This window comes from Erythrolamprus reginae, chromosome 2 (genome assembly GCF_031021105.1).
Source record: "Erythrolamprus reginae isolate rEryReg1 chromosome 2, rEryReg1.hap1, whole genome shotgun sequence".
NCBI lineage: Eukaryota > Metazoa > Chordata > Lepidosauria > Squamata > Dipsadidae > Erythrolamprus > Erythrolamprus reginae.
This window is the reverse complement of record NC_091951.1, coordinates 11,427,715-11,441,863: the sequence shown is the minus strand read 5'-3', so window position 1 is coordinate 11,441,863 and position 14,149 is coordinate 11,427,715. Positions and strand designations below refer to the sequence as shown.

Below are 14,149 nucleotides of genomic sequence, written 5' to 3'. Positions count from 1 at the left end.
TTGTATATTTTTGCCCCTTAACATGTTTTCAAAAATCGGGGAAGCTCGATTTGGACCATATAATCATAACTTTAATTTTTTATTTAATAACTTTTTGGTCATTGGTTTTTGTACCAAATGGCAACTAATAAACTTGTCCCTCCTTGTTTGCTTTCTACAAAACCAAACACTTTATTATAATAAAGTAATATACCTTTTCAGTATTTAGTCTAATTCTTCCCATGGGATTTTCACCAATGTGAAAAGGCATCGCCTCAAGATGCAATGACTTCCAAAATATCAGGAATGGCTGAAAATCTTCCGATGGCGACTTCTTCGTGGTTGTGATTTATCACAGAGGCTGCGAAATACGTCAGCGTCCCACGGTTAACTCTCCTCACCTACCTCCTCTTTCCAGGTTCCTAGGGGGCTGCGGGGCCGAGCAGGCAGCCTTCGGCCAGGGCCACTGCCTGGGCGCGGCTGTCCGCCCCGCACTCCCCTCAGCCAGCCCGACAGCTCCGGGGGCAGCAGGGCCAGCAGCTGCTCCAGCACCACCAGGCCCAGCATCTCGCCTTTGTTGCTCTGCTCGGGCTGCAGCTACCCCCTTGCACAGCCGCGGCAGACGGCTGCAAAGTTCCCGGAGCCACTGGAGGAGGCTTCTCGGGTTGCCGCTTTCCCCGCGGCCGCTCCCGGCCTGAAGAGCAGCGGACTGCTGTTTCTCACACACCCCAGAAACCCCCGAGCCTCCATTCGGTCTCCGGCTTCAGTGGAGTCCAAACGGGGGATATTCCCCTCAAAGCCGCCCTCAGTCACGGTAGTACCACCATCCCCACTCCCCACCCTTTCCGGAAGGAGAGAAGACGGACTCCGCTCCCTCAGAGTTTCTGCGCCTCAGCGGAAGAGCTACAAATCGTTCCCGCCAAAACTTCCCGCCTCTCAGAGCCTGCGACAGACATCGCTGCTTCCCAGAGAGGCAAAAAGCAAACAAACAAACCGCTCCATGCAACCCTGCCCTGGGCAAGAGAATCCCCTCACCCCTTCGCAACCCATCGCTTCTCATGAGCAGCGAGCACTGACAGGGATTTTCTTCGCGCGCTCCGTTCGTTGCCGACCGTTGAAAGCCGTTGGAAGTCGGTATTCGGGAGCAGGTGCAGGAAGGAGAGAACGCGGGAGTATGTGGAAAAAAGGCTAGTAGGGGGTCGGGAATGAGGGGCGCAACAGAGGCTGAGCTGGGGCTGGAATGAAGAAAACGGCCTTGGATGGAAATTGATTTTAATTGCAGCTTGTCTACGTCTAGAATTTCTCTTCGGCTCGAAATTCCCTTGGAAATGTGGGTGCATTCCCCGTTTAATATATACAGTATATACTATTAAAATGTCTGTGTGAGATCGATATTATCTAGCCTGGTAAGGAATGGCTTGGAAACCAACCCACAAGCTGAGAGAACAAACCTTCACCCTCATTAAAGGTACATTTCCTTACCTAGGGGTTAGGTCCCACAGAGTTGGCCTTCTCCGGGTCCCATCGACTAAACGATGTCGTCTGGGGGGACCCAGGGGAAGAGCCTTCTCTGATGGCCCCGACCCTCTGGAACCAGCCCCCCCCCCCAAGATTAGAATTGCCTCCACCCTCCTTGTCTTTTGTAAACTTATTAAAACTCACCTCTTCCACCAGGCATGGAGGAATTGAGACATCTCCCCCAACCTATACAGTTTATGCATTGTGTTTGTGTGTATGTTTTGCTTTTTAATAAGGGGTTTTTTTGGTGACTTTTAATTATTAGATTTGTTATACATTGTTTTTATTATTGTTGTGAGCCGCCCCAAGTCTACGGAGAGGAGCGGCATACAAATATTATAATAATAATAATAATAATAATAATAATAATAATAATAATAATAATAATAATGGGAGAAAGAATGGCAGTGGAAGTCAGAACATCAATGGGAGAGAACGAGCAACTCGGTTCAGAAGGTTGTGCAAGTTGCAACCCCTTCAAAATTGGATTGTTTAATCTGGGAAGACATCTGCATGGAAAGGAAAGCAAGAGAAACAGGGGGGAAATGGGGCCAAAAAAGATGACAATAGCAAAAGGGAGTCTTCTCTATAGACCGTTTTTTGGAGTTCTCTGAGTTTAGGAGTATGGGCACAAAGGTTTTCCTCTTGTGTTCTGGTAAGTCTTGCTTAGCACAGTAGTTGAGATAAGGGGATTGTCTTGCTGAGTCCCAGTCTGTGTGCAATTTGAATTTTACTGGGCTGACAGGCTTTTTTTTAGGAAGTATTCAGTGATTGCATGGGAGAAGCCTTGCTAGAATGCAAAAAAAAGATACAAGTGGTAGATGTGAGTGTTGTTACATAGAAACATAGAAGTCTGACAGCAGAAAAAGACCTCATGGTCCATCTAGTCTGCCCTTATACTATTTTCTGTATTTTATCTTAGGATGGATATATGTTTATCCCAGGCATGTTTAAATTCAGTTACTGTGGATTTATCTACCACGTCTGCTGGAAGTTTGTTCCAAGGATCTACTACTCTTTCAGTATAATAATATTTTCTCATGTTGCTTTTGATCTTTCCCCCAACTAACTTCAGATTGTGTCCCCTTGTTCTTGTGTTCACTTTCCTATTAAAAACAGGAAAGTTAACACAATTATTATAATAATTATTATTATTTATTTAGGCTTGTATGCTGCCCTTCTCTGAGGACTCAGTGCGGCATACAAATCTAATAGTTAAGAACTCTAAGCTAAAATCCCCTTACATTTAAAAAACAGTCAATTATTTTATTTTTTATTTATTTATTTGTCAAACAATTATAGGGTGATAATTGGTACATATAAAACATTAGATAAGTAATGATAAAATGTTCAGGGACCGTAGGCACAATGGTGCGCGTATGCACGCCCACATCCACACATAAGATTTAATGGTCAGAAAGAAGAGGAGGCACGATCTAATTGCCCCAGGCCTGGCAACATAGATGGGTCTTAAGGCTTTTGCAAGAGGCAAGGAGGGTGGGGGCAGTGCAAATCTCTGGAGGGAGCTGATTCCAGAGGGCAGGGACCGCCACAGAGAAGGCTTTTCCCCTAGGTGCCACCAGACGACATTGTCTGGTCGACGGGACCTAGAGAAGGCCAACTCTGTGGGACCTAATCGGCCGCTGGAATTTGTGCGGCAGAAGGCAGTCCCTAAGTAATCTGGTCCGATGCCATGTAGGGCTTTATAGGTCATCACCAACACTTTGAATTGTGTCCAGAAACCAGTCTGCAGCCAAAGCAGTCTGTGGAGTGTTGTAGAAACATGGGTGTATCTGGGAAGACCCATGTCCTCTGGTGCGACGGCATTCTGCATGATTTGAAGTTTGAAGGGTAGTTGAAAGCTACCCTTATTCCTACAGATATTTCTTTTCTCTTCCAGTCTGAATTCCTGACTTTTTTTCTGATCAACTGCCTAGGGTAGAGGAAGTATTGGAATCCTTTTGAAAAATCATGGAACAAATTTATTTATATAATTTATATAAACCAAATGTTTGATAGTTTCATGTCATAAAAGGTTTCTTCCTGTGTCTGCATCCTTTGATGGTGAAAAAGTTGACTCTTTTGAATTAGCCTCATTTCATGGAGTTATAGACAGTCAATTTACGACAACAATTGAGCCCATTTTGTCCCATTTTATGACCTTTGTTTCCATAGTTGTTAAGTGACCCACTGTTAAGTGCTAATAGTGATAGCACTTAAACCTATATACTGCTTCACAGTGCTTTTATAGCCCTCTCTAAGCGGCTTACAGAGTCAATATATTGCCCCCAACAATCTGGGTCCTCATTTTACCCATCTCGGAAGGCTGAGTCAACCCTGAGCCTTTGACTTTCTTGTCAGGTCCCAAAAAGGGATCATGACCCTGGAACACTGAAAGCATCAACAATATGAGTCAATTGCCTAGTATCTGAATTTTGATCACATGACTATGGGGATGCTAGTCAAAAGTCACTTTTTTCAGTACTGTTAAATTTGAACAATCACTAAACGAACTGTTAAAAATAAAGGTCTATGGTTTTTCCCATGTGCATTTTTTATGAGAAGCACTCTACAGTTAGTCCTCACCTTATAACCGTTCATTTAGTGATTGTTCAAAGTTGCATCAGCACTGAAAAATGTGTTACAACCTGTTGTGTTTGGGCCTGGGCCAGCCGTTGCCCCCACAGATGGGGGAGACGCGGCACACAGTGACTGTGAAAGCCTGGCTGACAGCCAGGAAGATGTAGCAGGCAGTCGGGAAGATGTGGTTGACAGCCAGGAAGATGTAGCAGAGAGTCAGGAAGATGTGGCAGAGAGCCAGGAAGAATTGGCAGACAGCTCAGGGGAGGGGGCTGGCAATTCGTCGGACAGTTTATCCTCTCTCAGTTCGTCTGCACGACAATACATTAATTTACGCAACCGAAGGGCCTTACAAAGAAGGGATCGCTTTAAGAGGCATGAGAAGCACACCTGGGCTGGGTGTGGTTCCCTTAATGAGGGCTAACGGCATAAAATGGGAACGGGCTAAGGCAAACTGTGGCTGTTTATCTGGGTGGTTTGTGTGGCGTCGTTTGTTCCTGCTTTGAAGTTCCTGCTCTTGGATTTCAACTCAGCGTTGTGGGAGTTGAAAACTCTGGGACAAGCTGCTGCTTTTGTGCTGTGAATATTCAGAGACTCTTGGAATATTTATGCTCCGTGACTTTTGTATTTGTTGGCTTTTCACTGAACTTTGTAGCTGACTGAGTTTTCAACGAATCCTATGTGTTACTCCTGAAAGTAAGGACCATTTGCTTTAGACTTTTTTCTTTACTGTTTAATACAAGTTTGCTGACTAAATAAGCACGTGTGTGTCTGACCTTCTTTCCTGGACCATTAAACATTGCTTGAGGCCGGTCAGGCAGAACACAACCTTTGCAGCATCTCTATAGTTGTGTGATCAAAATTCAGACAGTTGGTAACTGATCCATATTTATGACTCTTGCTGTGTTCCAGGGTCAAGTGATTCCCTTTTGTGGCCTTCTGACAAGCAAAGTCAATGGGGAAGCCAGATGCATTTAACAACTATCAACTGAAGTGATTCACTTAACAACTGGCAAGAAAAGTCATAAAATGAGGCAAAAGTCACTTAAATGTCTCACTTAACAGCAGAAATTATGGGCTCAATTGTGGGTGTAAATTGAGGACTACCTGTATTCTCAATGAAGGTTATTCCACATTCCATGCATTTATAATTTCCTCCTGTGTCGATGTCTTCATGACAAATAAAGGTCCTGCAGTCGTGAAAAAGGTATTTTCATCCTCACTGTATTTATAAGGACTCTCTCCTATGTGGATCCTTTGGCGGCAAAAAAGGTCTTTATTGTCCATAAAGGTCTCTTCATACTCCATACATTTATACGGCCCCTCCCCCTCGTGGATCCTTTTATGAGAATTCAGTTTTCCTTTCTGAGCAAAGCTCTTTCCACACTCCAAGCATTTATATGGTCTCTCGCCTGAATGGACACTTTTATGAGAAATAAGCTTTCCTTTCTCAGTAAAGCTTTTCCCGCACTCCAGGCATTTAAATGGCTTGTCCCCTATGTGAATCATTTGATGACGAATAAGATCTTTGTTGCCGAAAAAGCCCTTTCCACATTCTAGGCATTTATATGGTCTGTTCCCTGTGTGGATCCTTTTATGGGAGGTTAGCTCTCTATTCTCAATGAATCGTTTCCCACACTCCCTGCAACCATACGGTTTTTCACCTGTGTGGATCCTCTGATGACGGTTGAGATAAGAGTTTCTGCTGAAGCCCTTTCCACACGCTGTGCACTTATAAGGCTTCTCCCCTGTGTGGACCCTCTCATGACAAGTCAGATGCTCTTTCTGAGTGAAGCTCTTTTCACACTCTATGCATTTGTATGGTCTTTCCCCTGTGTGGATCCTTTGATGAGAACTAAGTCGCCCTTCCTCAGCAAAGCTCTTTCCACATTCTCTGCATTTGTATGGCCTCTCTCCTGTATGGATTCGTTCGTGACGAGTCAGATGTCCTTTCTGAGTAAATCCTTTCCCACACGACACGCACTTGTAGGGAGTCTCTACAGGGTGGGTCCTTTCGTGCTGGGCAAAGTTGTCAGTGAAGCTTTTTTCACATTCCATGCACCTATATTGACCCCGCTCTGCGTTGATCCTTTCGCGACAAGTAAGGTCTCTGTTCTCGATAAACCTTTTCCCACATTCTATACATTTATATAGTCGTTCGCCTGTGTGGATTCTTCTATGAGAACTGAGTTGTCCTTTTTGCGCAAAGCTCTTTCCACATTCTGTGCACATATACGGCTTCTCCCCCGTGTGGATCCTTCTGTGATGAGTAAGATGTCCTTTCTGGCTGAACTGCTTCCCGCACTCCATGCATATGTGTGGTTTATCACCGGTGTGGATCCTCTGGTGGCGATTGAGATTACTTTTGCTACTGAAGCTCTTTCCACACCTCACGCAGAGCTTTATCTTTCTGCCCAAAACGAAATCCTTCCCAAATTTGACAAAGGCATGTGCTTTGTGCTTCCCGTACAGCTTTGTATGTAAAGCAAGAGGGAAGAACTGACTGACATATTTTCCACACTGTTTGATGTCGTACTCTTTTTCTGTGCTCTGACCTCTGCTGTATTCCTCTACATCAAATTCACTTTGTTTTCTTTTGCCACGTTTTCCTTTTATCTTTCCTTTCTGATCTTGCTGGGTTAGGAAGCCATGGATTTCAGCAGGGGAAGAGATGGAGGAGATCTCTCCATCTTCTGAGGGGCTTCTCATTTGCATTTGTGGGTCCCTTTGATAGCCAAACATAATTTCTTCCATTTCATGCTTTGCTGTTTGCACCGATATTAATCTCAGCTTCTGGTCATTCTCATTCTGCAGCCCATTGCCTGGTGAGGAAAAGAAAACAGAAATTCCGATTAGAATTTAGGTGTCAAGCAACAGAGAAATCAGGAGATCGGGGCAGTTAGATTTAGATTAGATTACATTTATTGGATTTATATGCCGCCCCTCTCCGCAGACTCGGGGCAGCTCACAACAATGGCAAAAACAGTACATAGTGACAAATCTAATATTTACCAATCTAATTACAGTTTTAGGTTAAAAAAAAAATCATAAAAGCAACCCCAATATATATAAAAAAACAAGCACACAATCAATCATACACCAAAACAACATGGGCAAGGGGAGATGTTTCAATTCCCCCATGCCTGACGGCAGAGGTGGGTTTTAAGGAGTTTACGAAAGGCAAGGAGGGTGGGGGCAATCCTAATCTCTGGGGGGAGCTGGTTCCAGAGGGTCGGAGCCACCACAGAGAAGGCTCTTCCCCTGAGTCCCGCCAGACGACATTCTTTAGTCGACGGGACCCGGAGAAGGCCAACTCTGTGGGACCTAACCGGTCACTGGGATTCGTGCGGCAGAAGGTGGTCCTGGAGATATTCTGGTCTGGTGCCATGAAGGGCTTTATAGGTCATAACCAACACGTTGAATTGTGACCGGAAACTGATCAAATGGATATAAAGATTTATTGCAAATTTAAGCTCTACAAGAATCTGAACTACTAATGGCTAAAGCAACTGGTGGTAGATAACAGTTGAAGGAATTCTAGGTGGGCTGGACCTAAATCTCTTGTGGGCTCAAAGGGACATGACTGATGACACGTTTGATCCCTCCCTCAGGCTCAGCTTTTTCCTTTGCTATGTTACAACTTTTAAGGAGAGACGATTCCTCTTCTCAAATACATGCCATGTGTTTGGCTAGGAGATGTTGAGTGCAAATTGTAATCTAGGAATTTTAATTTGTTATTAATTTCCATGGAGCATTTAAGGCTTTTCCCAAAACTTTGCTCAGTGTTCCTGTGACAAGAACCTTGGACAAAATTGCCCCTAAATTGTCTCTGCTCCCGAATTGTGATCCAGCAGAGTCCTGGCAGATTAAAGGAATCAAGTAGAAATGGATGGCGCTCTTTCCTGCAGTAGCTCTTCCATGGATATTTGCTAACTACAAAACATGTCATCTTGATTGTTTTCTTGAGATTAGAAGAGGTTTTAAAGATATGCAACTACTCAGATGATGGCCGGGTAGTGTCCTCACCACCTTAAGCAAATGAGTGAAGGCATCTTCACTGAAAATACCTTTCCCAATGAACGGACGCAGAGCAAAGAGGGTCCTTACCCAGAGTGGCCGTATTGTTAGAAACCTCCAGCATGACTTCCCTGCACAAGGCCTTCTGGCCAGAATCCAGCAATGCCCACTCCTCCTCTGTGAAGTCCACAGTCACCTCCTCAAAGGGAGCAGAACTCTAGAAAGAGAAACATCTTCATTAGCAGACAATCCCAGGAAACACTTGCATGTTTCAGACACAAAAAGAGAAAAAAGAGCAAGAGACCAAATAAACATTTTGTGGCAAAGCAGGCTTAAGTCTACTTCTCCCCATAATTCTTTTGGCTGTGAAGCTCCAAGTTTAGGCTGTTGCATACAGACGGGAAGTTGAACAACTATCCTTGTGGTGTGACCAGAACAATATAGAACTGAACACACTCAAAACCGTAGAAATGGTGGTAGACTTTAAGAGAAACCCTTCCACCCCTCACAATACTAGACAACACAGTATCAACAGTAGAGACCTTCAAATTTCTAGGTTCTATCATATCTCAAGACCTAAAATGGTCACCTAACATCAAAAACATCATCAAAAAAGCACAACAAAGAATGTTCTTTCTGCGCCAGCTCATGAAGCTCAAACTGCCCAAGGAGCTGCTGATTCAGTTCTACAGAGGAATCATTGAGTCTGTCATCTGCACCTCTATAACTGTCTGGTTTGGTGCTGCAACCCAACAGGACCGACACAGACTTCAGAGGAGAATCAGAATTGCAGAAAAAACAATTGCTGCCAATCTGCCTTCCATTGAGGACCTGTATACTGCACGAGTCAAAAAGAGGGTGTGTAAAATATTTACTGACCCCTCACATCCTGGACACAAATTGTTTCAACTCCTACCCTCAAAACGTCGCTACAGAGCACTGCACACCAAGACAACTAGACACAAGAACAGTTTTTCCCCGAACGCCATCACTCTACTAAACAAATAATTCCCTCAACACTGTCAGACTTTCTACTAAATCTGCACTTCTATTCTACTAGTTTTTCTCATCATTCCTATCACCCATTTCCTCCCATGTTGACTGTATGACTATAACTTGTTGCGTATATCCTAAGATTTTTATTAATATTGCTTCTTCATTTCTTATTTGACCCCTATGACAATCATTAAGTGTTGTACCACATGATTCTTGACAAATGTATATTTTATTTTATGTACGTTGAGAGCATATGCACCAAGACAAATTCCTTGTGTGTCCAATCACACTTGGCCAATAAAATTCTATTCTATTCTATTCTATTAAGGGCATCTAATTAATAGAATGACAACATTGCTCTCACTGGGGAGCCTCCCGTGGTTCAGAATAATTCAGCAAGGAAGTTGGGGAGGGTATCCTTGGCTTCACTATCTGGTTCAGCAAACTGATTAGGAAATAGGATAGGGCAGTGATGGTGAACCTTTTTTGGCACGTGGTACGCTCACACCCATTCCTGATATAATTTTTTTAATTTTTTTCTCCAACATAAAATAAAAACAATGCATAACTTCAAACAACACCAGTGCTTATAATCAAACATATGCACCCCCCCTTTTTTTTCTTCTTAATCATTCATTGGAGGCTCTTATATCTCTTTTCTTCTCTAAAAAAACTCTATAAGCTTATAGAACATTATAAATTCTTACATCTCTAAAGAAAAATATTTTCCATCTTACAGTAAAACATTACAACAACCCAGACATTAACAAAATCTCATTAATCCAGATCTTAATTTTACATATATTTTACGCTAATTAATCCAATATCCAATTATCTTATAATGAATAAAATTATATATTTAAAAAACTTCCCACATTAGTACACATAATCTTTAAAAAGTTAAATATATTAAAACCTAACATTATTTTGTGTTATCATTTTATAGTGGTACCACCATTTCTTCTCCACCTGGGTTCTAATACCCACACTCATTACCTCCCTCCCCATGTTGACCCTGTGCATGCGCACAATCGTTCTCGGTTCCCATGCATAAGCCTCAGTGGAGCCCAGGACAATGAAAAAATGGCCAAACCAGAGGTTCGGAAAATCAGACTTCTGGTTTGCCCGTTGTGCTGCTTTTCACACTCTGGAGGCTTCCAGGAAGCTTCACTGAAGCCTCTGGAAGGTGAAACGTCCTTCCCCACGGCTGAAAATCAGCCGACTAGCGTGCACATGCACGTGCTAGAGCTGACATATAGCAACATTTTGCATGCCCTCCAAAATGGCTCTATGTGCCACCTGTGACAGGCATGCCATAGGTTCGCTATCATGGGATAGGAGCTGTAACACATTTCTAAGTAAATGTGTTGATATATTTCTGAAGCAGTTTTAATCCAATTAGTATTATTTCACTGCATTGTTTTTATTTATTTTTTATTTGTTTGTTTGTTTGTTTGTTTGTTTATTTTATTCGATTTTTATGCCGCCCTTCTCCTTAGACTCAGGGGGGCTTACAACATGTTAGCAATAGCACTTTTTAACAGAGTCAACATATTGCCCCCACAATCTGGGTCCCCGTTTTACCCACCTCGGAAGGATGGAAGGCTTAGTCAACCTTGAGCCGGTTATGAGATTTGAACCGCTGACCTTCAGATCTGCAGTCAGCTTCAGTGACCTGCAGTACTCTACCTGCTGCGCCACCCCGGCTCCATTTTTAACTTGTTTTCAAAAATCTTTTGAAAAACATTAAGATGGAACTCTTCCAATACAATAAATTGCCAAAAAAAAGATGTTGAGACTCTATAAAGAGTGCAAAGAAGAGCAACAAAGATGACTAGGCGATGAGGCTAAAAGGTATAAAGAACGATTGCTGGATCTGGGTATGTCTAGTGCTAGTCTGATGAAAAGGGGTGGACTAAGGGTGACATAGAAGTGTTCCAATATCTCAGGCACTGACAGAAAGAAGCGGGAACCAAGCTATTCCCCAAAGTGCCTGAAGGCAGGTCACGAAACAATGGGTGGAAACTAATCAAGTCGAGAAGCAACCTGGAACTTTCCTGATAGTTAGAACAATTAAATCAGTGGAACATCTTGCCTCCAGAAGTTGTAAATGCTCCAACACTGGAAGTTTTTAAGAAGAGATTGGATAACCATTTGTCTTAAGCGGTGTAGGTTTCCTGCCTAAGCAGGGGGTTGGACTAGAAGACCTTCAAAGTCTCTTCCAACTCTGTTATTTTATTTTATTTTCTAATACAGAATAACAAGAGTTGGAAGGAGGTCTTCTAGTCCAACTCCCTGCTCAAGCAGAAGACACTATACAATTCCAGACAAGTGGCTGTCCAATCTCTTCTCAAAAGCCTCCAGTGATAGACCACCCGCAACATCTGAAGGCAAGTTCTACTAGTTAATTGTTCTCAATGCCAGGAAATTTCTCCTTAATTCCTAATTGCTTCTCTCCTTGATTAGTTTCCATCCATTATTTCTTGTCTTCCCTTCAGATGCATTGGGAAATAGGTTGACCTCCCCATCCTTGTATGAGCCCCTCAGATATTGGAACACTGCTATGCTCCCACCCATCATCCTTCTTTTTATTAAACATACTCAATTCCTGCAATGTTTTTTTGTTTTCAGCTGCAGTTCTCTAATCATCTTTTGCTCTCTTCTGCACTCTTTTCTGAGTCCCAACATCTTTTTAAAATAATATCATATATTATTACCTTATCTTACCTTATATTATTTTATTATGTTATTACTGTGAATAGTCCCTCATTTGCATTCATGGAATAGAAACATAGAAACATAGAAGTCTGACGGCAGAAAAAGACCTCATGGTCCATCTAGTCTGCTCTTATACTATTTTCTGTATTTTATCTTAGGATGGATATATGTTTATCCCAGGCATGTTTAAATTCAGTTACTGTGGATTTATCTTCCACGTCTGCTGGAAGTTTGTTCCAAGGATCTACTACTCTTTCAGTGAAATAATATTTTCTCATGTTGCCTTTGATCTTTCCCCCAACTAACTTCAGATTGTGTCCCCTTGTTCTTGTGTTCACTTTCCTATTAAAAACACTTCCCTCCTGGACCTTATTTAACCCTTTAATATATTTAAATGTTTCGATCATGTCCCCCCTTTTCCTTCTGTCCTCCAGACTATACAGATTGAGTTCATTAATCTGTATAGTCTGGAGGACAGAAGGAAAAGGGGGGACATGATCAAAATATTTAAATATATTAAAGGGTTAAATAAGGTCCAGGAGGGAAGTGTAATCTTAAAAGATGAATGAATGTGACTCGGTGGGCCATTCGGGGGAGACACCACGTTGTAAGGGGAGCTCTTGAATGGAAGGAATTTAAACTTCTCATAAGAAACCCACACTTACCTGGCAAGGTGGTGCTAGTTGGATCCTTGTGAAAAGAAGCTCCTTAGAAGGACTGGATCCACCTCCTGTTCCCTGGAGCTCTGCTGAGATCTCCCCCATGGATGGCTCCTGTAACTGAAAAAACAGCCTGGTTTATTATCCCCTTTCAAATGACTAACCATAAGTTGACTTGCCATGCATTTTTCCTCTCCACTTGAACTACCCCAACCTAAGTCGGCAGAGAAATTGAGAAGTAAAACATCTTTTAAATACGCCTTGATCTAAGTATTGCCCACAAAATTATATGCTGCAACGTCCTGCCTGTCGGCGACTACTTCAGCTTCAACCACAACAACACAAGAGCTCACAACAGATTTAAACTTAATATTAACCGCTCCAAACTTGACTGTAAAAAATACAACTTCAGTAACCGAGTTGTTGAAGCGTGGAACTCATTGCCAGACTCCGTAGTGTCATCCCCAAACCTCCAACACTTTACTATCCACGGGTGACCTCTCCAGATTCCTAAGAGGTCAGTAAGGGGCGTATATAAGTGCACCAACATGCCTTCCGTCCCCTGTCCTATTGCTCTCCTATATCTCCTATACCATTCTTTCCTATATTTATTCTATTCTTTCACTGATATATTTTATTCCTATTTCTTCTCTTCTATTCCTTCTTAGATATACTTTACTATGAGTATATCCTCTATAACCTTCGTTATATATTCACTATATGTATACCCAATATAACTCTCATTGTGCAATGGACAAAATCAATCAATTAATATGACTGTCCAGTCTATGACATGTCCCCATTCTGCAAAGTTATTCCCACATACTATTTACACCAACCCAACAAGTGTTCCCTGGATGTTTGTTGCGACTAGGAGGGGACAGAAGAGGATGAAAGCCCCTCACCTGTCCACCCTTTCCGGGCTCCGGGGAGGCTGAGGGGCCGAGGAGGAAGCCTTCGGCCAGGGCCACCGCCTGGGCGCAGCTCTCCGCCCCGCACTCCCTCAGCCAGCCCGACAGCTCCGGGGGCAGCAGGGCCAGCAGCTGCTCCAGCACCACCAGGTCCAGCATCTCGGCTTTGCTGCTCCGCTCGGGCCGCAGCCACCCTCGGCACAGCCGGTACAGGCGGCTGCAAAGCGCCCGGGGCCCCTCGGCCTCCCGGGAGCCGCAGCTGCGGAAGCGCCAGCACTCAGCCTCGGAGCTGCGGGGCTCCTCAGGCAAGCCGCTGCCCGCCTGAAGGAGAGACTCCCGGGCCTCCATTTGGTCTGCAGTTTCAGCGCAGCCTGGACGAGGGGAAACTCCCACCGAGGCGTCTTCAGTCACGGCGGACCCTCGCACCGCCCTTTCCCCTGTTTTCCAGAGTAAGAGGAGAGGAGGGCGGGAGTCCGATCCTTCGGGGCTTCTGAGGCGAAGAAGAGCTCCTGCAAGTCGCTCCCTTCGCAGATCCCCCCTGCCCTCCCTGGCGCTGGACCAGAGACGGCTGCATCCTAGATGGGCAAATCCCTATTACACTGTTCCTGTCTAGAGCGTCTCCTAATAAAACTAGTCTCTTTCCGGTCCTCTGCTCGGGCTGGAAAAGGCCCTCTGCGCATGCCTTATTCCATGCTGGCGCTTTAAGGACGGCCGAGCGTCGTTGCAGAAATATTTAGTTAGGAGCGGGAGGGGATGCGAGTATGGAGGGCT

General features: G+C 43.8%; 1 protein-coding gene across 1 annotated transcript; it reads right to left on the bottom strand.

Moving 5' to 3' along the window:
* Positions 1–2,761: 2,761 nt before the first annotated feature.
* On the bottom strand, positions 2,762–13,944 carry LOC139159699 (zinc finger protein 678-like). Its single transcript, XM_070737030.1, has 4 exons — positions 13,373–13,944; positions 12,474–12,587; positions 8,185–8,311; positions 2,762–6,899 (listed from the first exon to the last, which is right to left on the bottom strand). Exons 1-4 carry the CDS (start codon positions 13,724–13,726, stop codon positions 5,203–5,205), a joined length of 2,292 nt encoding a protein of 763 aa, XP_070593131.1. The 5' UTR covers positions 13,727–13,944; the 3' UTR covers positions 2,762–5,202.
* Positions 13,945–14,149: the final 205 nt, after the last annotated feature.

Coding starts and splice junctions, on each gene's coding strand:
- LOC139159699 (XM_070737030.1), bottom strand. CDS start 13,726: ATGGAGGCCCGGGAGTCTCTCCTTCAGGCGGGCAGCGGCTTGCCTGAG. Junction 8,312..12,473: donor AACTAGCACCACCTTGCCAG/GTAAGTGTGGGT, acceptor TTCTCTTTCTAG/AGTTCTGCTCCCTTTGAGGA. Junction 6,900..8,184: donor TAACAATACGGCCACTCTGG/GTAAGGACCCTC, acceptor TTTCCTCACCAG/GCAATGGGCTGCAGAATGAG.